The sequence below is a fragment of the Rhinatrema bivittatum genome, chromosome 2, assembly GCF_901001135.1.
Source record: "Rhinatrema bivittatum chromosome 2, aRhiBiv1.1, whole genome shotgun sequence".
Taxonomy (NCBI): Eukaryota; Metazoa; Chordata; class Amphibia; order Gymnophiona; family Rhinatrematidae; genus Rhinatrema; species Rhinatrema bivittatum.
Genome location: NC_042616.1, coordinates 588,028,187 through 588,052,101, shown reverse-complemented (window position 1 = coordinate 588,052,101; position 23,915 = coordinate 588,028,187). Strand labels below are relative to the sequence as shown.

The 23,915-nt window shown below is 43.4% G+C and overlaps 1 protein-coding gene across 4 annotated transcripts in view; it reads right to left on the bottom strand.

Annotated features, from left to right (window-relative positions):
- Positions 1-23,915, bottom strand: part of MYOM1 (myomesin 1) — a 326,724-nt gene that overhangs the window by 39,834 nt on the left and 262,975 nt on the right. For all 4 annotated transcript variants that reach the window (XM_029591071.1, XM_029591066.1, XM_029591067.1 and 1 more), the window contains 6 exons: positions 23,520-23,626; positions 22,970-23,014; positions 22,332-22,468; positions 9,978-10,122; positions 7,527-7,586; positions 3,991-4,058 (listed from right to left, as the gene is read on the bottom strand). In XM_029591071.1, the coding sequence (XP_029446931.1) occupies positions 3,991-4,058; positions 7,527-7,586; positions 9,978-10,122; positions 22,332-22,468; positions 22,970-23,014; positions 23,520-23,626 (562 nt within the window). The remainder of the gene's footprint in view (positions 1-3,990; positions 4,059-7,526; positions 7,587-9,977; positions 10,123-22,331; positions 22,469-22,969; positions 23,015-23,519; positions 23,627-23,915) is intronic.

The window sequence follows — 23,915 nt, the reverse complement described above, 5'->3', positions numbered from 1 at the left end:
GGCTAAGAAATGTAAGCTAAGGAGTTAATTTCCAAAAGGTTTTATGTGCATAAAGGGACTTTACAAAATGTAAGTGGGCTTTTGAAAATTGCTATATTTGCTCTTTTATGCACGTAACTCTTTTGAAAATTCACTCCTAAATGTTTAAGACCTGATTTTAAACCTCCCCCCCTCCCCCCCCGCGTAAAAAAGTGGGTTATACCGTGGTCGGGCCTTGTGCACATTTTAGAAGAGGCCCGGCCATGCACGTAACCCCCGTTACGCGCACTAGAGCCACGCCTCTATGAAGGGGCGGTCCTGGGGGAGGGGCGGTCCAGGGGGAGGAGTGGAGCTGGAGGCCGCCGGTACAGTGGCCATTTGCCGCTGTGCTGGGGGATCGTGCACCGGCAGCCTGCCGGAGCTCGCAACTTACGCCAGCTCAGGAGCTGGCATAAGTTCCGAAATAAAGAAAAGAAGCAAAGGTAGCGCCTTCAAAGGGATCGGGGAGGAAAGGGGAAGAGGGAGGAAGGGTAGGTAGGGGGGTAGGAAAGTTCTCTCCCAGTCCGCTCCTTAATTGGAGCGGACTGGGAGGGAATAGGCGGAGGCCCGATCTAGTCGCTGCACGTAAACCAGGGAAATCTACCCCCCCCCCCCCCGCACGTGCCAGCCCGGGTTTTATAACATGCGTGCGCACATGTACGCATGCGCGTATTTTTAAAAAATCTACCCGCCATCTACTTAGGGGGGTTAGGAAGTCCTATCCTTTACTGGGTGAAATGTGAACGAACTGGGGAAACGGGTATTTGCATTGGCACGCACGCTTAGTAAAATCCCCCCACTTACTCAGTAGAGGTGGCATTTGCGCACACATGCACGCATCCATATAAAGTTTCGCGCACATGTATGCTCGTACAGCCGATTTTACAACATGTACACACATTCACATGTGTTATAAAATGGCAGTGTCCATTCGCGTGAGCCAGCGTATGCCTGTGCGGCAGTTTAAATGTTACCATCATATTGTTCTGCAAGCAGTTTATCGGCAAAAGGGAAGAGGAAAGCGTTTGAGGTTAGCACAGGGGTGGCTCCAGAAGAGGGGGCGGGGTGAGAGCTCCCCCCACAGACAAGGAGCTTGCTCCCCCAGCTGCCCCCCCAGACTGGCTGGACCACTTTGATTGACTGGAAGGAAAATCACTTGGTGCTTGCCCATCTTCAAATTTACTGTGCCATCTCTATGCCCCCATCACACAAACATTTCTGGGGTTGGCGTTAGGTTAGCATAGCAAGGGTAGTAGCCGAGTCCAATTAAAGGTTCTTATTTATTTAAGACTTGTTAGCAGCTGTTCGCAGCAGGTTACATGAAAAACATCCATAAAAATCCATCAAACACAAATGCGTCACCAATGATCATGTTCTCTCTGCTCCTTTCACAAGGTAGAGAATTTCCCTCTATTAGCTCTCTTAATTATTAGCTATTTTACTCATTCAATCCATATGCCTGCCTGAACAAGTGCGACTTTAACTGTTTTTAACTGGTCACAAGCAACCTGAACAATCACCACCAGGATCTACAATGGTCACAGTAAGCTTGGGAAGATGGTTGCAGCCACATAAATAAACAAACAAGGAGTAAACATTGACCACTCAGAAGCTGGTGATAATAGATATGTGATAATGAACTCGCTGACAGAAGCAGAGCAGCCCATTGGTCAGTCGCTAGCCAAAAGTGTCCTGCAATTAAGGACACTAGCCAATCAAATGTCTGACACACCAGCCACAATGATAAGCGGGACTGTCCTATCTGAGGGTATAAACCAAGGATGCTGGAACTGTAAAGATTCTGATCCCAGCAGGACAAAAGGAGACACTGAGTGCTGAGGCACACCCAAAAAAAAAAAAAAGAAAGAACAGATGACTTCCAGAGCCCCACCCTGCTAAGAATGGATTGGCCACCAATTTCCTTATCAGCTGAACTCTTAGTGAGATAAGACCTAGAAGGAGCCAGTATCCTTGATTGGAGCTGTAAAGTTAACCACAGAAGGGAAAAAGCAAGGGGGGGGGGGGGGGGGGGGGGTGAAAGCCTTGGGTAATAAACATTGATAAGTCCTTATTGTTTTCTCATTATTTCAGACAGTAGAGGGGTCCTGAACTGGGAGGTGCCAGCAAGGGTGTCGCTTTACACTCTCACAGGCCAATGCAATATTGGCACGCGTTAAATGGGCGCTCATGATTGAGTGCCCGCTCCCTTAATGCGCGCCGATGCACCTCTCCGGGACACCCGATGCAAAAGGTAAAAAGGAGGCGCTAGGGGAAATTATGGCCCCTAGCGTCTCCTCGGCAGTGGGCACCCAGGAGAGATGGCCGTCAGAGGGGTAGGAAAATGGTCGCTTGTTAATTGAGCGTCCCTTTTCCTAACCTGACCACCGGGACCCTTTTTTTTATACTTTTTTTTTTAAGACATTTTGAATATCGCCACGATTTTAAGTCAGAGGAAGTACGAAAAAGCAGTCATTTCTGCTTTTCTGTACACTTTTTGGGCTCCTCCAAAATTAATGCTTGCTCGGGGCAGGCGATAATTCTGGCAAGTAAAAATCGGGAGGAATGGATAATAGCCTCATCAACATGCATTTATATGTGACGAGTGCTATTACCTACGCGTGCAATTGGACGTGCGTTTTGGACGCGCTAACCCCGTTTTGCATCGGGGGTTATGGGCGCATGTCCAAAATGCGCATTGAGCCATGCACTGCGGTCAGCGCACGTACTGCAGCCTAGTGCAGCTATACTGCTACTGTTAGAGCCATAACCAAGCCTAATGCAGTTGTACCTCCAGTCTTTGCCCACTGGATTGTGCTTTCCCCTCTGCAAACACTCAAGTCCTCTCCTTCACTACTTCTACCTATTACACCCCACTTCTGTTTACTATTATACTCCGAGTCTGTCCCAAGCATATTTGAATTCTGTCACAATTCTGATTATTTCTATCTCTGCCGGCAGTCTATTCCAGGTATCCATCACCCTCTCAGCCAAGAAGTATTTTCTCATGTACCTTCCTCCTTGCAGATTTATATCATGACCCCATGTACCATAAAAGCCTACGATTATAAACTGTTTACAGTATGTGGAGGAGGCCTTGTTATAGCATTGGACGATGATCCAGGAGAAGACCTGGATCATAAGCTCTCGACTCCCTTCTACCACCGACTCTGAGGGCCAGATGTACAACGCACTTTTACATAGAAATGAAATGGGGAAAACCCATTAAGTACATCTGGCCCTCAGTGTCATTTTGAACAAGTCACTTTGGGGCCCATATACTACAGGCTTTCTTCCATTTTGTGTCTATGGGAAAAATGCTTAGTGCATGGGGCTCTTTACGTCCCTACACCTTTTGGATCCAGTTGGAAATAAGACATTGGTCTCAATTTGGCTTTTCTAGCCAACCCATTAATTATTTTGTGCAACTAAAACTAGATTGTCTGTTGCACGTGCGGAGCACCAACTAACCAGAAACAAAACAATACAATGCGCTCTGTACTAAGAAAGGACTATTAAGCCAGCAGGGAGCAGAAGGCATTTAGATTCAAGTGAAAAATGAAAGAGGAAGATCTACATTGCTGAAACATATTACAGACAATAGAGAGAAAACAATAACAGAAAATAGCATATACATACATAGAACACCACAACTGTAGCATGATAATTAAGCCTTTTGGAGTCTTACGACATGCTTCTTCAGAAAGGTATAATTATAATGCCATAAGACTTACTATACAAAACTAAGAAAACCCCTCAAATCATTTCCTCTTCATTTGTTTGGAATTCTAAAACACTAACCAGAGTCAAGCATATTTAATTCTTTTTCACCTGATCGATCAGAATTTTTTAGGCATTTATGACCTATCACATAGCTGTAGTCAGTCAGTCCCACTTTCACTGCTGGTCACGATCACTCACAGTATTTCACACCTTGAAACCACTACAGTCCTGGAGATTCTTTTGCTTTTTTACCTTGCATTTCAACAGCACGTTGCATTCTTTGGTAACTTCCCATCCCAGATGCTCAACAAAGTGAGGACCTGTTTTTTGTTTTTTTTTAGAATGACAAAAATACTACATTAGTGTTGACATGGTAATGAGGCAAGAACAGTCTTCTTCTGAAAGTCAGGGATAAAGCTGAATTCCTTTTTGGGGGGTAGGGATGGTGGGAGGAGAAGGAGACCAGCAGTTTTCTCCCGCTCTCTTTGGCTTTCAGTGGGATCAGAATCAGCCACTACTGGGGGGAATTCCCATATAGCCCAGCTATCAGCGACAGTCCTCGGCACCGGGCCACAGCCCCCAGACCTTGTTGGAACTTGGTGCGGGTGCACCCTGAACCTGGCTCCATCCTCCCAGGAACCATGAACACTGCCTCGCCTGCATTTCCAGTTTTGGGAGGCCCAAGGAGCAAAGCAAAGTTAGGGAAAGAAACCCAGGTCGCCCTCTTAACTGCCACCGAGCCAGCCACCTGTACTGTGTCCACTGGTGCTTGTCCAGACCTCCACAGGCTAGGACCAACCTACAGGAATCACCACAATCTCTTGTATAAATAATGGAATCAATAAACCATTATTTATCCTGCAGGAGTCTCTGCCTTGGAATGCACCATTTTGTAACAATTCCTTTTTCATAATCTTATCATCATCTTTAGACATAATTTACAGTAATTACAGTCACTATCCATAATTTAGTGATGGCTTTCAGTTTCACAGTTTGACAACAGAGCAGAACCAGCCCAGAGAAGAGCTATCAAATGGTGCTGAGCCTGAATTCAAAATGTATGTATTTATTTAAAATAATTTGTATCCCACTCGATCCAATGTATTCGGTGGGTAACACGTAATGAGACTTAAGGACCTATATATATATATATATATATCCTAAAGGAAAGACAGAATGGGGAGAGGTAGGATTGTAGAGCAACATAAGGAAATAGATAAATGAAACAGCCTCCTAGAGGTGGTGGAGAGGGCAAAAAGAGTAATATAATTCAAGAAATTATGGGATAAACCAGTGGCATAAATTCAAATTCTGGACTACAAAGCAAACATTTTGGAGGGGCTGCCAGGGATGAGGAGGTCACCCTCTGAAGAGCCAGCTCTTCTCTTCAATATTCACAGCCAGTCCACAAGCCCCTGTACCTTTAAAAGCTGTGGGTATCCCATCCAGTCTCTTTACAGAGTATGCAAGCTGGGGCAAAGACAATGACATTTGGAGAATTGGCACATACAAGTGTGGCCTGGACCCTCTGTGCCAGTGACTAGTGATACTCCTGATCCTACTTCCTCTGCCCCACCATAGCCCTTCTTGGGTCCTCTCCTTAAATTCCCCCTCCATGGCCTATTCCCAGATCTTCTTCCTTCTATCTTTCCCCGGAGGCCTATCCCTGGCTCCACTCTCTCCTACTCTTTTCCCCATGGCATCTTTCTGAGTCCTCTTCCTCCTGTGGTCCCTACCAGGTTTTTCTTTCTCTGATCCTTTCTCCCCTTTGGCCCCTTCCTGGCTCCTCTCCCTTCTACTTGCCCCCTCATGACTCCTTCCCAGATCCTATCCCTCCTACCCTTCTCCCCTCCCCATAGCCCCATTCCAGGTCCTTTCCCTCCTACCTCTATGACCCTTTCCTGGATCCCCTCATCTCATTTCACTTTATGGCTGACTTGGGACCAGCAAATAGCAACAACAGGAGTAAAAATCAGCTTGGGGCCTGTGTGCGCTCATAGGTAAGGACGTAAAGAAGGACATTTTAATTTTGGTTCAATTTTTAGTTTGGGAATGAGAAGGTTATTCAGATTTTGTCTCATTTAGGGGTAGATTTAATAACGTGCACGCTGGCACGTACATGTTATAAAATCTGTTGGCCGCGTGCACATGCGCGAAGGATTTTATAATCCGCGTGTGCATGTGCGAGCGGCGCAGGCAAGGGGAGGTGAATTTATGCAAAGTCTGTGCAGCGACGCAATTGGGCCTTCCCCAGTTCCCTCCCAGTCCGTTCCAATTAAGGACTGGGAGGGAACTTCCCTAACCCCCTGCCTAACCTTCCTTCCCCTCTCCTCCCCTCCTCCCACCCCTTAAAGCTAACCTACCTTGCCTGATTTTTTAAAATTTTATTATTTTGCTGCTCCTCGGGAGCAGAAGTAATTTATGCGCGCCGGCTGGCTGCTGGCATGCGCTTCCCTGGGACAGCGGCTAATGGCCGCTGTTCTGGCTGGCCTCCGTCTCTCCCCACCCAGAACCCGCCCCTCCAGCCCGCCCCTTTGGGATGCTCAGCACTAGTGGGTGTAGCAGGATTTGCGCATATGGCTTGGCCCGGCCACGCACGTAAACCCCAGATTTTACATGCGGAGGCCTTTTAAAATCCGGCCTTTAATGTTTAGTTTGGTTCAGTTCATGTGCCAAACCAAAACAAACATTAAATTAAAAAAAATATCAAAACAAAAAAATAAAGAACCAAAAGTGGCCACCCTAGGTCTGCTGCCATCACTGCCTCAATGAGCCCAGGCCCCTCCACTTCCCCAACCCCCACGTATCTCTTCCACGGGTCTTCTGCAAAGTAGTAAGGAATAGGAGTGATTCCCAGTGGCTCCTGCTCCAGTGGCTTCCGATACAGAATGATGCCAGCCAGTTCTGAGGCCGATGCCAATGTTTTACTTCATAAAGCATACAGCCATAAAAGAAAATGATAGCAGTATCAGGGCTGGCTGGTACCATTTTGTTGTACAGCCATAGAAAAAAATGGTGCTGGCTGGTGCCATTCTGCATCGGTAGCCAGTGGGGCAGAAGCAACTTGAGATAACTCCTGCTCCTTTCTGCATTGAAGCCAGTCTCCATGACAGGGACAAAAGGTAGTCAGGGAAATCCAAGGAAGCCCTGCTTTTTGTTTTGGTCACAAACCAAAAATATCCAAAAATGTTTGGATATTTTTGAGTAAGTCAATTTTTGGTTCATTCCTTTTATAATGAACCAAACATCAGCTTTAACATTATGAAAATGGCATTTGTTTGAAACAAATGCACATCCCTATTTACAGGCCTTGCAGTGGCCTCACTCTTCACATGGGTGTCTTTGGTAACAGGAAGGCCGTGCAGGAGGAGGGTACAAGGTCCCCATAGGCCTGTGAGTGCCTGCCAGTTTACATGGACTGAACTGATTTTTCTTCCTATTACTGCCACCTAAAGATCACCATTGGGCACTGGCCCCTATCAGTCATTCTGGGGTGGTGGTGTCCAGGCCCCCCTACACTGCCAGGGCTGCTTGAGCAGAATTTATGTCACTGGGTTAAAACAGAAAGTATTTCTAGTTGCAAGAAAGTGATGATAAAGTCAGAGGTCAGTTGAGCTTCATGGTATTACAGCAGGAAGGAAAATGGGCAGACTGAATAGGCCTTATGTCCTTTTCTCTACCACCATATTCTGTGTTTCTACATTTATTACTTTATATCCAATATTTGTCTTGACATTTACTTTCTGGAAGACCTGCACATATTTTATCAGAGCACACAGTGACATTACCTTGCTTTCTCAACCACTCTTGCCTCTGGGATTCAGCTTCTTTCTGTAACTTCTTGAACACTAAAGATCAAAAGTTCATCAACAGTGAGAAAAAGAATCACCTGATGTTCCAACACAAGCCTGGATCTATCCAGGTTTTCAATCACAGCAAACAATGAATCGCCAAGTCAACACTTGACCTACCCTAGTATCCCCCGTTGGTTAAAATTAAAAGTACAGTTATGCCTAGAGATAATGTGTGCCTCAGTGACAATATATATGACTGTAATCTTTCTGTTCGACCTCATTTTGGCTCTTGCTAAAATTTGCCATCTCCATGAGTGCAATAAATCCTTCCTTTTATTGTTCTCTCTACTCTAAACCTTATTCAGACTCTTAATTTGCAGCTTAAGTTTTGTATTTCCCTTCTGATGGTTGTGACTCTTTGTCCTCTTTTCATCCTCTTCTGATGGCTCAAAGCACAACTGCTTGGGTATTCTTCCAGGAACTCTGCTACTCCTCCTCTGACATTCCTCAGCTTCAAGTCCTTAACTAACTACCAGCCTGCCAAAATGTCCTTTTTAAGATCTTAGTTTTGACTTGGCAGACTCTGGATGGATCTGGCTCTCTGTATTTTCAGTCCCTGGTTTCTCATTACATTAATTCTTGTCCCCTCAGAACTCTGTACTTGATAATTCTGTCTTGCCTCTTCATCTAGGTGCCCAGTTCCTGGTTTCATCTGATAGCACCTTATTTATAGAATAATCTATTATTTTCTGTCCAAACATCTCCTCCCTTAATGATTTTACGATGAAGATTAAAACATCTACTCTTCTTTTATCAAACTCATCCTTGACCTTTCTTTCCCCTTCTATATTTTACTGTGAAGTCTATGCACTAAATTTGCAGTAAAAATTGTGCTTACATAAGTTATAAATTTAGCATGCATGCTAAACCAAAACTGTATGTCCTATGCACTAAATTCTTGCTCATGTCTACAAAAAAGTCGTTCCTCAGAGTGATCACAAACTATTAGCATGCTCATGAACCAGAACAATTTAGTGTGCATTTCATAGATTGCAAAATCCCATATGCTAACTACCCACAGTGAAAGGGTCAGTTAGCATGAGGGATTTCATTCCCTTTCAATAAGATCCGAGCAGATACCCTTGACATCCTACATCAAGGCTCCCGCCCTGTCATCAAACAACCCCACATGAAGCACTGACCCCTACCCTCCCTGAAATCCCTCCAAAATCAAACCCTTTCCACTTGAGCTCTGATCTCCCGAGTCTCTCAATAAAAATGCCATATCATTTGAAAGGTTCCTGATCATATAATAGTAGTTAAAAGCTGGTAGGTGGTGTCATTCAGTGGCTGAGATGTGTAGCTCTTATCTACCTCCTGCTGCTAAAGATCAGGATTGTCTGGGATGGGAAAAGATTCATTCCGGAGGAGTGGGATAGGGGATTGGAACCATGTTGTGAGGAGTGCAGTATTCATGGGGCATTGTGGCTTCATGTGAGAAGACTTTGATGCTAGGGTGGGTAGGGTGATCTTGTTGTGAATGATGTAATCCCGTATGCTAACCAGCACTTTCATATTTAACTGGTTAGACCAGAGAATTTTGACATGCACTATCATGCGAAATATTTAGCATCAGCTTCGAGGCAGGTGTTAAATTTTAGGATTCAGTGGGCATATGTAAAATAGCTCATAAGGGAGAGCATTCATGCATGCCAGCTGAAGTCTAGTTTGCAAAAAATGTTGCTTTAATCTTAGCACAGACCATGTCAGGAGACCAATATAGTATGAACCCTATGGATTAGTGCATTGCAAACATTTTTTGTGCATCCTAAATGGCCTTAGTGTGCATGCTAAGCTTTAATACATAGGTTCCAATATCTGCTATTTTGGTCTTGGCTATTTTTCTCAGATCTGTTGGACCAAAAGTGACACATTGAATGCCATTTTAATAATATAAAATAAAAATATAATTGTAATATACAACATTTGAGATTCTTCCAAACTTACATTAATTCTTGTCAAATCAATATTACAAAACAGAAAAGTTGTAGTTCATTAAGATGTAAAATTATATATGTGAGAGTAATGGAAATTTAAGGAACAGACTTGCTCAGCATATGTGATATGCACATGTGCTTAGGGTGTGTGAAATATTAGCTTTACTTGGAGATCCAGGGATCTTCAAAGTTTCTGTTTTAGAACTGGTTTCTCTGTTTCCATGTACACATCAGACTGAAAAGTTCACACTTACAAACTTCAGGGTGCTAAAGGATCCTATAGCAGTTGTGTATTTGTGTTAATTTGAAATGAAGGTACACATTAAAACTGACAAGGATCAAAAAGACAAGTTTTACTTCAATAGTTAAAAAAAAAAATTCTCATGCAGTACAGCAGATATAAAGGGAGGCAGAAGCCATGCTAAGAGAAAGATCACGGTATGCTTACCATCCCCAATGAGTACCAGACTGGACTGGTTTGTTGCTTTACCATCTTGGAGCTGGAAGGTATAGGTTCCTTCATCCTCATCTTCAAGTTTATCCATGATCATCTCAACAATTCCAGTGTTGTGGTCAACATGCATCTTATATTTCTTCAGGAAAAAAGAAAATTGTTGATAAAATAGAGAGATTGGTTAGGTGTCTATGAGGGAATACAACAGTACAGGAGAGGATGCAAAAATATGTATTTATTTGAATTTAGTTCACGCCTTTTCATTGATAGTTCAAAGCAAGTTACATTCAGATACAGTAGGTCTTTCTCTGTCTCCTAGGGAATGCTTGTGTTCTGGCACCATGAAGCCAACAGTGCAAATTGAATGTTGTTTCTGTTCGTTGGTTACACAATTGTACTGAGTTTAAAGAAAATGTACCTTACATAGTGGATGCCCTGCAAGTAGCTTTGTTCAAACAAATGGTTATGGAACCCACAAGAGAAGGAGCAATACTTGACTTAGTGCTCACTAATGGAGATAACATCTCTGATGTCCAGGTGGGTGCCCACCTCAGCACCAGTGATCATCAAACGGTATGGTTTAATATCACAAAAAAGATACGGAAAAGAAGCACAAAAACCCGAGTTCTGCAGTTCAAAAACACAAACTTTGATGAAATGGGGAAGTACCTGGAGGAAGAACTAAAAGGCTGGGAGAATGTGAGAGATGTGGATCAACAGTGGACCAATCTAAAAGGAGCAATTGCCAAGCCAACTAATCTATATGTTAGAAAAGTAAAGAAAAGCAAAAGAAAAATGAAACCTATCTGGTTCTCAAATGAGGTGGCTGACAAAATAAAGGCTAACGGGCGGATTTTAAAAGCCCTGCTCGCGTAAATCCGCCCGGATTTACGCGAGCAGGGCCTTGCGCGCCTATTTTCCATAGGCCGCCGGTGCGCGCAGAGCCCCGGGATGCGCGTAGGTCCCAGGGTTTTTGGAAGGGGGAGTGTCGGGGGCGGGACCCGATGACGCGGCGTTTCGGGGGCGGGACCGGGGGCGTGGTTTCGGCCCTGGGCGTTTTGGGGGCGTGGCCGCGCCCTCCGGAACTGCCCCCGGGTCGAGTCTCGGCACGCCAGCAGCCCGCTGATGCGTGGATTTACGTCTCCCTCCGGGAGGCGTAAATCCGTGGATAAAGGTAGGGGGGGGTTTAGATAGGGCCGGGGGGTGGGTTAGGTAGGGCAAGGGAGGGGAAGGTGAGGGGAGGGCGAAAGAAAGTTCCCTCCGAGGCCGCTCCGATTTCGGAGCGGCCTCGGAGGGAACGGAGACAGGCTGCGCGGCTTGGCGCGCGCCGGCTGCCCAAAATCGGCAGCCTTGCGCGCGCCGATCCAGGATTTTAGAAAATACGCGCGTATCTTATAAAATCCAGCATACTTTTGTTTGCGCCTGCTGCGCAAACAAAAGTACGCGATCGCGCTGTTTTTAAAAATCTACCCCTAAAAGAACAGCGTTCAAGAAATACAAAAGATCCCAAAGAGAGGAGCACAAAGAAGAATATCTGGTAGAACTGAGGGAGACAAAGAAATTAATCAAGAGAGCAAAAATTCAAGCAGAAGAGAGGATTGCCAAGGAAGTAAAGAGAGGTGACAAAACATTTTTCAGATACATAAGTGAAAAGAGAAAAGTTCAAAGTAGTATAGTGAAATTGAAAGATGGAAAGGATCAATGTGTGGAGAGAGACGAAGAAATGGCAGAAATATTAAACGAATACTTCTGTTCTGTGTTCACTAAGGAGGACCCTGGAGAAGGACCGTCCCTAGTTAACAAGATACTGGAGGGGAGTGGAGTAGATGTAGCTCCATTTACAGTAGAAAATGTATGGGAAGAGCTGGGGAAACTGAAAGTAGACAAAGCCATGGGACCTGATGAGGTTCATCCCAGGATACTGAGGGAGCTCAGAGATGTGCTGGCGGGTCTGCTGTGTGACCTCTTCAATAGATCCCTAGAAACGGGAGTGGTGCCAAGTGATTGGAGAAGAGCTGTGGTGGTTCCGCTTCACAAGAGTGGGAACAGAGAGGAGGCTGGAAACTACAGGCCGGTTAGCCTCACTTCGGTGGTGGGAAAAGTAATGGAGTCACTGTTGAAAGAGAGAATAGTGAACTATCTACAGTCGGGAGAATTGCTGGACCAGAGGCAGCATGGATTCACCAGGGGAAGATCCTGTCAGACAAATCTGATTGACTTTTTTGACTGGGTAACCAAGGAATTGGATCAAGGAAGAGCACTCGATGTCAGCTACTTGGATTTCAGCAAAGCTTTTGATATGGTCCCGCACAGGAGACTGGTGAATAAAATGAGAAGCTTAGGAGTGAGTGCCGAGGTGGTGACCTGGATTGCAAACTGGTTGACGGACAGAAGACAATGTGTGATGGTAAATGGAGCTCTCTCTGAAGAGAGGGAGGTTTTAAGTGGTGTACCACAAGGATCGGTGTTGGGACCAGTCCTGTTCAATATATTTGTGAGCGACATTGCGGACGGGATAGAAGGTAAGGTTTGTCTTTTTGCGGATTACACTAAGATCTGCAACAGAGTGGACACGCCGGAAGGAGTGGAGAGAATGAGACGGGATTTAAGGAAGCTGGAAGAGTGGTCGAAGGTATGGCAGCTGAGATTCAATGCCAAGAAGTGCAGAGTCATGCATATGGGGAGTAGAAATCCGAATGAACTGTATTCGATGGGGGGAGAAGGGCTGATGTGCACGGAGCAGGAGAAAGACCTTGGGGTGATAGTGTCTAATGATATGAAGTCTGCGAAACAATGCGACAAGGCGATAGCAAAAGCCAGAAGAATGCTGGGCTGCATAGAGAGAGGAATATCGAGTAAGAAAAGGGAAGTGATTATCCCCTTGTACAGGTCCTTGGTGAGGCCTCACCTGGAGTACTGTGTTCAGTTCTGGAGACCGTATCTACAAAGAGACAAGGACAAGATGGAAGTGGTACAGAGAAGGGCGACCAGGAAGGTGGAGGATCTTCATCGGATGACATACGAGGAGAGATTGAACATTCTAAATATGTACTCCCTGGAGGAAAGGAGGAGCAGGGGTGATATGATTCAGACTTTCAGATACTTGAAAAACTTTAATGATCCAAAGACAACGACAAACCTTTTCCGTCGGAAAAAAATCAGCAGAACCAGAGGTCACGAGCTGAGGCTTCAGGGAGGAAGACTAAGAACCAATGTCAGGAAGTATTTCTTCATGGAAAGGGTGGTGGATGCCTGGAATGCCCTTCTGGAAGAAGTGGTGAAGTCTAAAACTGTGAATTACTTCAAAGGGGCGTGGGATAAACACTGTGGATCCATTAAGTCTAGAGGGCGTGAATAAAGAGGAGGCAGCAAAACACTGCACGGAGCGGCAGTAGCCACAGAGGCATTCACGGAGCGGGATGCCAGTGGCAAGTAGTTGGTGTTCCACCTTCACGGAGCGGAAGGATGGAGGGCTACAATCTCCAAAAAAAACAAACAAAAAAAACAAAAAACAGACAAAAAAATAAAAACAGGGGTGGGTAAGAGTATGGGGTAAGGGTGTGGCCTGCTTGTTACAGCGGTTGCTACCCCTAATTGAGCTGGATGTCACTTGGATGCAGATACGGCGCTGCTCTCTAAATTGGTGGTGGGGTGGAGGGGAATTAGGGCTGGAGGGTACTGGAAGCCAATAGTAACAGGTGGGAGAGAAAAAAAGGGGAAAAAAATGGATAAAGTGCGTAGCTTGCTGGGCAGACTGGATGGGCCTTTTGGTCTTCTTCTGCCGTCATTTCTATGTTTCTATGTTACAGTTAAAACTAGTCAGATAAACTGTCTACATGGGAACAGTCAGGGCCGGTACAAGGGGATTAGGCACCCTAAGCACCTTCTGCCTTCTGCCGCCCCTCCCCCTCCCAAGCTGACACCCCCCTAACCAGTCACAGCCCCAACAACTACCTCTCATGAACGGCGGCGGCCCCATATGACTCGTGAGCGGCGGCAAAGAAGAGTGGAGATTTGAACCCCCACTTCTCTTTGCCGTCGCCACTTGCTACCCCTAATGGTCGATGCCCTAGACCCAGGCCTAGCTCGCCTAGTGCTTCCGTCAGCCCTGGAACCGGATAGAATACAGTATGTAACAGCAGATAATGACCTCAAGAACTATCTCTGCCTATGTTTCCTTCCTGTTACAATAACATTCTTGCAGTGTGAAAATTTTGTTTTCAACAATTCCACTTGGTGGTTGCTCCATACATCTGTCACCCTTTCAAATAAGAAATATTTAGCCTTGAATCCATCCCTTGTCAGCCTTTTTCCATGACCTACTGTTCTAGAACTTCCTTTCTATTGGCAAATCCAAGGCTTTTGTGCATTGTTTATCTCTGAGGAATTAGAATGTTTCCATCACACTCCCCATCTCTCACCTCTCCTCACTTTAGTTCATTATTTTTAATATAACAAGTGAATATATATAAGTTCCCATGTTCTTTTTTCCTGCATGCCTTTAAAGTTGTCTTTAAGGACTATTACAGGCAAGTTAGAGACTGAGGGGTCAATTTCAGCCTCTTTATCTCATGGGTACAAAATGTATGCAGATAATGTACAGCTTCTCATTTGTACTCAGCGAACATGGCCTGAGACAAATTAATCTGTTGGAATCTATCAATTATTAAATACTGGTTACTTCATAACAAGTTGATCTTGAACACTGCCAAAACTGAATTTATTCTTGTGCAAAGACCATTTGCAAAATCTATTTCACCCCATGTCTTTCTTGACAATATTTTATTTCATTTGCTATCTTCTATGAAAAGTCTAGGTGTCTGGATTGATCCAAATTTAACATTTAAACAGCATATTCAGTTGGCAACTTGATCTGGATTCTATAAACTGCAGGTCCTTAATGGTCTGAAAAATCTATTGGAGCAATCCAACTTTATGCTGGTTGTTCAGGCCTCTATATTGCTGCTCCTTGATTATTGTCGTGCCATTAATCTAGGTCTGCCTGATACTTCTTTAAGGCCCCTGCAATTGTTTCAGAATGTCGTGGCATGCCGCTAGACTCCTCTCTGGTACCAATGAAAGAGATCATATCACCCCTGTTCTTTTAGCACTACACTGGCTACCAGTCGAGTACAGAATTAAATTTAAAACCTTATGCTTGATACATAAAGCAATCTATGCAGAACACATGGATTGGATGAATGCAGTTATACGCATACACACTCCACAACGAAACCTATGCTTAGCAGGTAAAGGTCTTCTTACAATTCCCTCTATTGCCACTGCCAAACTTATCTCTGTTAGGGAAAGAGCTGTTTCATTAGCTGGTCCAGGTCTTTGGAATATGTTACCCGTGGAATTAAGGCTCCAGAAAGATTTGAAAGCGTTTAAGAAAGCATTAAAAACGTGGCTTTTTGCACAAGTGTTCCAATTAGACGTCAGCCAGTAATTCTTGTATTTTTATATTTTTATGATTTCTTTTAACTATTTGTATGCTTTAAATGGTTATGTTTTAATGTGATTATTACTCTAATTTTCTAACATTAATTTTATGATTTTATTCATTTATATAATGTTATGAGTTCTTTTTAGTAATATTTACTTGTTTAATTTGTTTACAATTTTTATTGTATTTTTATTGTTTTAGTTAAAAAAACATTGTAAACCGTTGTGAAGGTAAATACCAACATCGGTATAGAAAATCAAGTAAATAAATAAATAAATAAAATAAATGTCTGATTGCTGGTGTCAAATATTACAAACACATAACCCCAGTACTGATCAATCTACACTGGCTGAATATTCATTACAGAATTCAATTCAAATTATGCACGATGGGGCATAAATTGATCTACTCCAAGTCACCCTAGTCCAATGAATTATTGAGACTATATCATCCTACTCGCACGCTAAGATTCTCTCAATGGCATTTGTTGGATGGCCCTTCTGTTAAGCAGATGCGTCTTTCTGTCACGACAGAATGTGCATTCTCAGTAGCAGCACCATATCTATGGAACTTTCTATCTGAAATTTTGTGATGCACAGAGTGTTTATACACTTTCACAAAACAACTCAAGATGGTATTGTATAAGTTGGCTTAAGATTTATAATGGAAGACATTTTATTTTCTAATTCTGCTTTGCTGTCTCAATGTATTGTACTGTAATTTGATTATGTACATTTATTTTGTACATTGCCTAGAGCTTAGGCATAGGTGATTAATACATTTTATAAAAAGTGAAAGTAGAAAGTATACATGTTTAGATCTTTAAGTCTGTCCCCATATTCTTTAGAATGAAGACCAGTGATCATTTTAGTAGCCAACTTCTCAACCGACCCCCACCAGTTTATATCCTTTTGAAGGTGTGGACTCCAGAACTGTACCCAGTATTCCAAATGAGGTCTCAACACGGACCTATACAGGGCAATATCACTTCCCTTTTTCTGCTGACCATTCCTCTCCCTACGCAGCCAGACATCTTTCTGGTGTTTGCTGGCCGCTTTAAGATCATCAGATATGTTCACCCCCAGATCCTGTTCTTCTTTCATACATGGAAGAATTTCAGCCCCCAATACTGTACCTATCCCTTGGTTTTTGCAGACTAAATGCATTACTCTGCATTTTTTTAGCATTAAATCTTAGCTGCCAGACCTTAGATCATTCCATGAGCTTTGCGAGACCCCTCATATTTTCCACACCTTTCTGGCTGTCTATCCTGTTGCAAAATTTGGTATCATCGGCAAAAAGACAAACCTTTCTCAATAATCCTTCCACAATGTCACTCATGAAAATGGGGCCCATTCCAAGGTTTCTCAATTTATTTATAAGTTGCTTATGTGGAATCATGTCAAAGGCCTTACTGAAATCCACGAACACTACACATAGCGCTCTCCCTTGATCTAACTCTCTAGTCATCCAGTCAAAGAAATTGATCAGATTTATCTGACAAGATCTACTTCTGGTAAAACCATGCTGCTTCAGATCTTGCAATCCATTGGATTCCAGAAACTGCACTATCCTCCTTTTTAGCAGTGATTCCATTAATTTGCTTACCACTGAGGTCAGACTGAAGGAAAATTGGTTCTTACCTGCTATTTTCATTCCTGGAATACCAAAGATCAGTCCAGACAAGTGGGTTTTGCATCCCTACCAGCAGATGGAGGCAGAGAATAAAAACTTTTCAGGCATTGCTACTTAACAGAGAGTGCCGCCTGCAGTCCCTCAGTATTGACCTGTACTCAAGCCATGATGACTACTTTCCAAACTCCAAGGATTTCTCCCTCTAGAGCAAGCTGAGGAATAAGTTGGAACCCCCAACAGAACTGAACCCTCAATTTAGGGTAAAGAAAAAACTTCCAATCTCAAAATAGATGAAAACTATGTACAATCTTGATCCTTTCCTGTTCATACCCCAGATCAGTCCAGACAAGTGGGATGTACCCAAGCTCCTCTACCCTGGGTGGGAACCCGAAGGACCCACATGCAGTACACTTTCACCAAACAAGGCATCCTCTGGGGCTCTGACATCCAAACGGTAATGTTTAGTAAAAGTGTGAAAAGAGGACCAAGTCACTGCTCAAGAAATCTCCTGCGAAGAAACTAATTGACACTCCGCCTAGGAGGCTGCCTGCACCCTAGTAGAATGCACTCGCAATCCCTCAGGGATCGACCAACCTTTACAAATACAGGCCGACACAATCGCTTTCTTCAACCACCTTGCAATCATGCTCTTAATCGCTTTGCAACACTTTGGTTCACTGAATAAAACAAAGAGATGGTCTGACCTCCGAAAGCCATTTGTCATCTTGAGATACCGCAATAGAACTCAATGCACATCCAAAAGGTGAAGCGCCCTTGCATAAGGAGAATCAGACATCAGGCATGGAAAGCCCGGTAATTCCACCATCTGGCTAAGATGAAATGCCGACATGACCATGAGCAAAAAGGAAGGCACTGCACTCAATGAAACTCCATCATCAGAAATCCGCTAAAAAGAAACTCTGCACGATAAGGCTTGAAGCTCTGAAATTCAACTAGCTGAACAAATCGCCACCAGGAATACCGTTTTCAGGGTAAGGTCCATCAAAGAAGCCCTTCTTAATGGTTCAAAAGGAGGTCCACATAATACTCGAAGAACCAAATTAAGATTCCAAGATGGACAAATTCTATGGACTGGGGGATGCAAATGCTTTGCTCCTTTAAGAAAACATACTATGTCTGAATGAGACGTCCTTGCCACCTCTCTCTAAAACAACCTAAGGCTGCTACCTGGACTCGGAGAGAATTATAAGCTAAACCTTTTGACAAGCCATCTCTGTCCGGAGCTATCTCTAGTCAGTCTACAGCTCCCCTGAAAAGAACTTCTTTTGGAGCGAAATCTCCTCATCTCATGAAAGCGAGTGTGCAGAGGAAAGGTCTTCCTACTCTCTTTCTTATCTTCGGGCAATTTATTTCCTTTAGAATCCACCAAATGTTTCATCAGCTTCTCTAGATCCTCCCCAAACAACAACTTTTGTGATGTTTGACTTTGTTGTTTTATGTTTAATTTTATATCAACTTTATTTGTTGATTATTATGCACATTTTTATGTAAATCACTTAGAGCTTTTGCACAAAGTGATTCAGAAATTTTAATAAACAAACTTTCCTTTGAAGGGGAGATTACAAAGCTGCACTTTTGACCACACATCTGCTTACCAATTATGCAACCACAGGAGTCTTCGAGCGGCTACCGCAGACACCATATTCCTGGTCGAAGTTTGAACCATATCATACAGGGCATCCACCACATACGCCACCCCTACCTCCAACCGAGCTTCCTGGCTAGAATCAGCAGAGGTCCCCGATGTCTTCTCCTGTGCCTTCTGCACCCAGCACAAACAAGCTCTCTGCATTAGGCTTGCACAGACCGCAGCTCTAAGGCTCACAGCTGGGTCCTCAAACAGCCTCTTTAACAAGATCTCTAGCTTCCGGTCCTGGACATGTTTCAATGCCGCCGACCCTGTCACAGGGAAGGTCGTCTTCTTCGTCTCTGCCGACTCTGCCATATCCACCTTCAGAGGCTTCCAAAGCTCCAGTGTCCTCCGGCAAGGGATACAACCTGGTCATAGCCATGGACATAAGAACATAAGGACACTTTCAGTCCTGCTTCAGGGAAATCCCATTCCAGGTCAATCAGCTTTCTTCGGCAAAGAGAAAACCTTTGGCGCCCCACAAAGACCGTCCAATACCAGGTTTACCCCCTCGTTGTCTGAATCCTCCTGTGCAACCTTGATCCATAGTTCTTCCAGAATCTGGGGGATGAGAGGCCACAACTCCTCCACCCTAGGGTCATCCCCTTCTGCAAGAGGAACGTTCTCTGTATCTGGGTCACTACCCACCAGACAGTCACAGGATCTGCGCACTGAGCAGATCCTCATGATGACTGTCTCCTTCCAATTCTTCAGAGGAGTTCTCCTCCACTCCCAATCGTCCCAGGCCCAGCAGGCGAAGAATGCTCCCTGACCTGGGAGGCACCTTAGCTTGAGGTTTATTAGCCATGCTTTGGGACTTCTGGGTAGCCGATCGCTTACTCACTGCTTCCTTTTTGGCGAGGGAGGATTTATGCAGCAACAATACAAAATCTGCAGAAAATCTGTCACGCTCACTGTCCTCTACACCTGCCAGGTCTTCCCCTGGTTCCGCTGCCACCTTTCTACCTTTTCCAGACTCTTGCTGTACTGAGAAAGTAGGGGAGAGGAGTCTCTGCACTCCCTGTCCAGGGCAGGCCTCCTGCCACGTGGAGACAAAATCACTGCCATCTCCTTCAACTCTCCCTGAGGCCTCCGGGGCTGGACCTGCAGAACAAGTGCAGTGTCCATCTGCTGTGCCCTCTGCCAAAGCCCCTTTGCCTCTAGAGGCACAGCTAATGCAGGATAGGGCTGCACTGAGGCGCGATCGCCTTCCCCCACAGGTCCAACAGACTTTCCCGCACTCTGCGGGAGGCGGCATGACAAGTGATGCGGCCTGTGGCTAAAAATAACCCCAAGAGGGAGAAAAACAGCTCCAATGCTGCTGCCGACGCTGTCCTGACCCCGAGTGCTGAAAACAGCAAGAGCCGTGCACACACCTCCCTTCTCACCCCGACGCGAGCCTACAAGACACTTTTTTGATTTTCTTAAAGATACAGCCTCCGAGCAACCCAGAGAAAGCAAAGAGAAGTTATACTTTCCTGCTTCTGGGTGTTCCTGGCTGGTGCAGATGGCCGGAACAGGTGAGAAGACCTTAGGGGGAGTGAGGGAAGCAGGACTCTTGGCTTTCCCTCCCCTTGGAAATCAAGGGTCAAGTCTGGTGGGGGATTTCCAATGCCCCCGCTCACTCTGTTCAAACTGAAGGATGGTCCATGAAGGAACCTAACACCTTTGAAAGCACTGTCTTCGCTTATTTTTTCTCTTTCCTAACTCTATTCTATATATATATTTAATGTATTTATGCTGTATTTAATTTCTCTCCTGTTAACAATATATCTCAATAATTGTTCTATGTAAATGTTACTGTTTATTGTAAACCGATACGATGTGCAAATGGTTATCGTTATATAAAAGCCATTAAATAAATACATTTTTTTTCATTGTTTTTTTTTTTAACTAAGTTCAGACTGCAGGTTTGCACCTCTACCATCTGCTGGAGACAGAGAAATATTGAGGGACTGCAGGCGGCACTCTTGGTTAAGTAGCAGTGCTGAAATGTTTTTATTCTCTGCCTCCATCTGCTGGTAGGGATGCAAAACCCATTTGTCTGGACTGATCTGGGGTATGAACAGGAACTGGCCTGTAGTTTCCAGCCTCTTCCTCACTTCCACTTTTATGAATAGGAAGACATCCACTCGTCTCCAGTCCTCTGGAACTACTCCTGAGTCTAAAAAAGCATTGAAAATGTCAGCCAACGTAGCTGCCAGAACTTCTCTAAGTTCCATCTGGCCCCATTGCCTTATCTGCTTTAGGTTTAGTTAGCTCCTCATGAATATACTTTTCTGAAAATTAGTTGAGGTTTACCTCACTTCTAATCTTATTTGTGTTCATTTTATCTGGTCCTGCTCCTGGCCCTTCCACAGTTAACATTGAAAATAAATATCTGTTAAGCAATTATGCTTATTTTCATCAGCCTCTACATAGTACTCCATTTCACCGCTGAGTTTCACAATGCCACTTTGCACTTCCTTTTATCACTAACATATCTAAAAAAAAGTCTTGTGCCCATTTTATTGTATTTGTTATTTTTTCTTTCTTTTGAATTTTTGCATCCTTGACTACTTTCCAAGTTTGTCTTAACTTTTCCAGATGTTGTCACCTTTCTTCCTCTTCTATTACCAGGAGACAGAACAGTTCTCTTTGCAGAGAATCCAGGATCCCCCTGCTTCTAGAAGAAATTGCAGCCAGGATGTCTCAATCAACATCTGGCAGATTGAAATCACCTAGCAATATCACCTCCCCTTTTACAGCAATTTTGTGAATATCCTCCCTTAAATCTTTCTCCATTCTTCTGCTGTGATGGAGATCTGTATATTGCACCAGTGTAAATAGATGTCCATTCCCTTTTCCTTATTTCATAAACCCTGCAAGTATGTTACTTTAATATTTTTTATACATAGTGCTATGTCTCCTCTCTTTTTTCCTACCCTGTCCTTCCTGAATAGATTGTAGTTTGATCGAACCATATTCTAATTATAGTTTTCTGTGTACCACATCTCCATAATTACTACATTCAAGTTAGCTTCTCCATGACTGCCTCTAGATCTGGAACTTTATTTCCCATACACTGGGCCTGATTTTCAAAAGTATTTACATGCTTAAAAATGGGTTTTAGTTTTGTAAATACACTTCACCCAAGTAAGTGGGCTTTTGAACATTGTTACAATATATGTCATTGAATAGTCCATTGGATATACCTGCTTAAGTGCACTTTACGCAGATAAATGAATTTTGAAAATTGCTACAATAGTAGTTATATTTACACGTGAAAATTCTTTTGAAAATTACGTTCATGATCATTAGTTTCCATAGCTTTCCAAATGATGCCCTTTTTCCCATTTTTATACAAGTATTCAACGTTTTGTTTCCCTTAGGGTTTTGCTCACCCACTCTCGATGATCCTGTGAGTAAAGTTTGTAGACTATTTCTCCTAAATTAATTTGGCTTTGTGCTTTTTATTTACTTGTCATGAAGGGTCAATATGCATTCTATCGATAACTAGCATTAAATTCACTGAAATACAATTAAGGCTTGCTTTTGCTAATGGTACCGTAAATGTTTGCCAGAATTATAAACAGTGGTCCACTTTGAAGTGATACGAGGTACTGAGAAGACCTACCTCTCCATTAAAGATTTCCTTGTCATTAAATATATAGTTAACCTTCGCATTGTTAGAGAGCTTATCTGCCTGTAGCCAGAATCGTATTTGTCCTTTCTCCAGAAGTTCAGCTGCCAACTCAGACCTGAGTGGAACAACTGTAAACATGATACACAATGGAAGTTAGTTCTCTTTTGCTTTCCAAATGTAGTGTTGCCTTAAAAATATTTGCAATATCTCCCCCTTTCCCCATCCAATTTCTAAGTGGAGGGCTGGACAGAAAAGCCTCTTCTATACGCATGATATTCTTTGTTCTTCAAAACAACATGGTATTGCTTTAGAAATATATATTCATATCAGTGACAGTCCTTTACCCCAAAGTCTGGATGTATTAGTTAATCTTTGCTTCTCTGTCTGAAGATGTTCAAAGAAAAGGCAAAGTCAAGTATATATTTTTAAACCCCTGCACAAAAAAAGTCTAAACCAAATTTAGCACATGTTCTACAGGATACTTCTTATCAACAGCTGGAATGTGGCCTCTGGGCTCAAATACTTTTAGATACAAATTTAGCAAAAAGGAATAGATCAGTCACCTCAACCTTACTATATCCTTTCTCTGGAAACATTCACTCACTGATGTACATTTTTGTAAATTATACCTGGAAATTTCTTGTCATGGCTGAGTTGAAGTAAGCGTTTTAATTCTGCAAAAATAAGAATGCAAAAATCTTTATTACCCATCAGTTTTTAAAGATCATTAGTTTTGTGACTGGTTTTCTGCATTAAAAGGGTGAAATCTCTTTAAGATGTGTTTTATGCTCAAGTTATGGGATAGATAATCAAACTGCCTGCATTTTGGCAAAACCTGCTGGATTTTTTCTTGTAGGGTTGCCAGCATAATCAAAACAAAACAATGCAGGTAGTTTTGCTTTGATTATTGCCTCATGGAAAAATACCCATACAAATCTGTGCCTGTTTTTTTGTGCGGATACCTTTCGAAAGTAAACTTATGCTTCCCACATAAGTGCTTCCCCAGATCAAACCCTGTCCTGGTAATGCCTCTGATGATACCAGGCTAAAAACCCCCCGCACTGTTTATATTTATACCCAGGTATGGGGGGAGGGCAATAACCAAAAAGCCCATTTACATGGGTAAAATAGCATTTTAGCCCAGGAAATGACTTTGATTATTGCTTTCTTTGTTTTTACCTTCTTCATCAAGGTTATAGCTTGATGAAACACCATCAGTTTCAGTGACAGCACAAGAGTAAATGCCCAAATCTTCATCTCCAGGGTCTTTGAATATAACCTTTGTCCTAAAAGCAAAATCACAGCTTAAAATTTTTGAAATGCAAAGGAAAGATAAGAAAGATTTGAAGAAATAAACAAGCTCATATATAACATATTCATCAGCCAAAAGGAGCAATTTGCAGACTGTCCATTTAGGGGCAATTCCACATGTACATTTTACCCACAGACTTTGCACCAAGATTCAAAGTACCTGCATACTTTCCCTTTCAAACGTGCCCTGGGTACCTTCAACCTTTTGCATCTGCTTTATGTGTGGGTAGACTTTGCAAGGAAAATAATGTACTTAAACTTGAA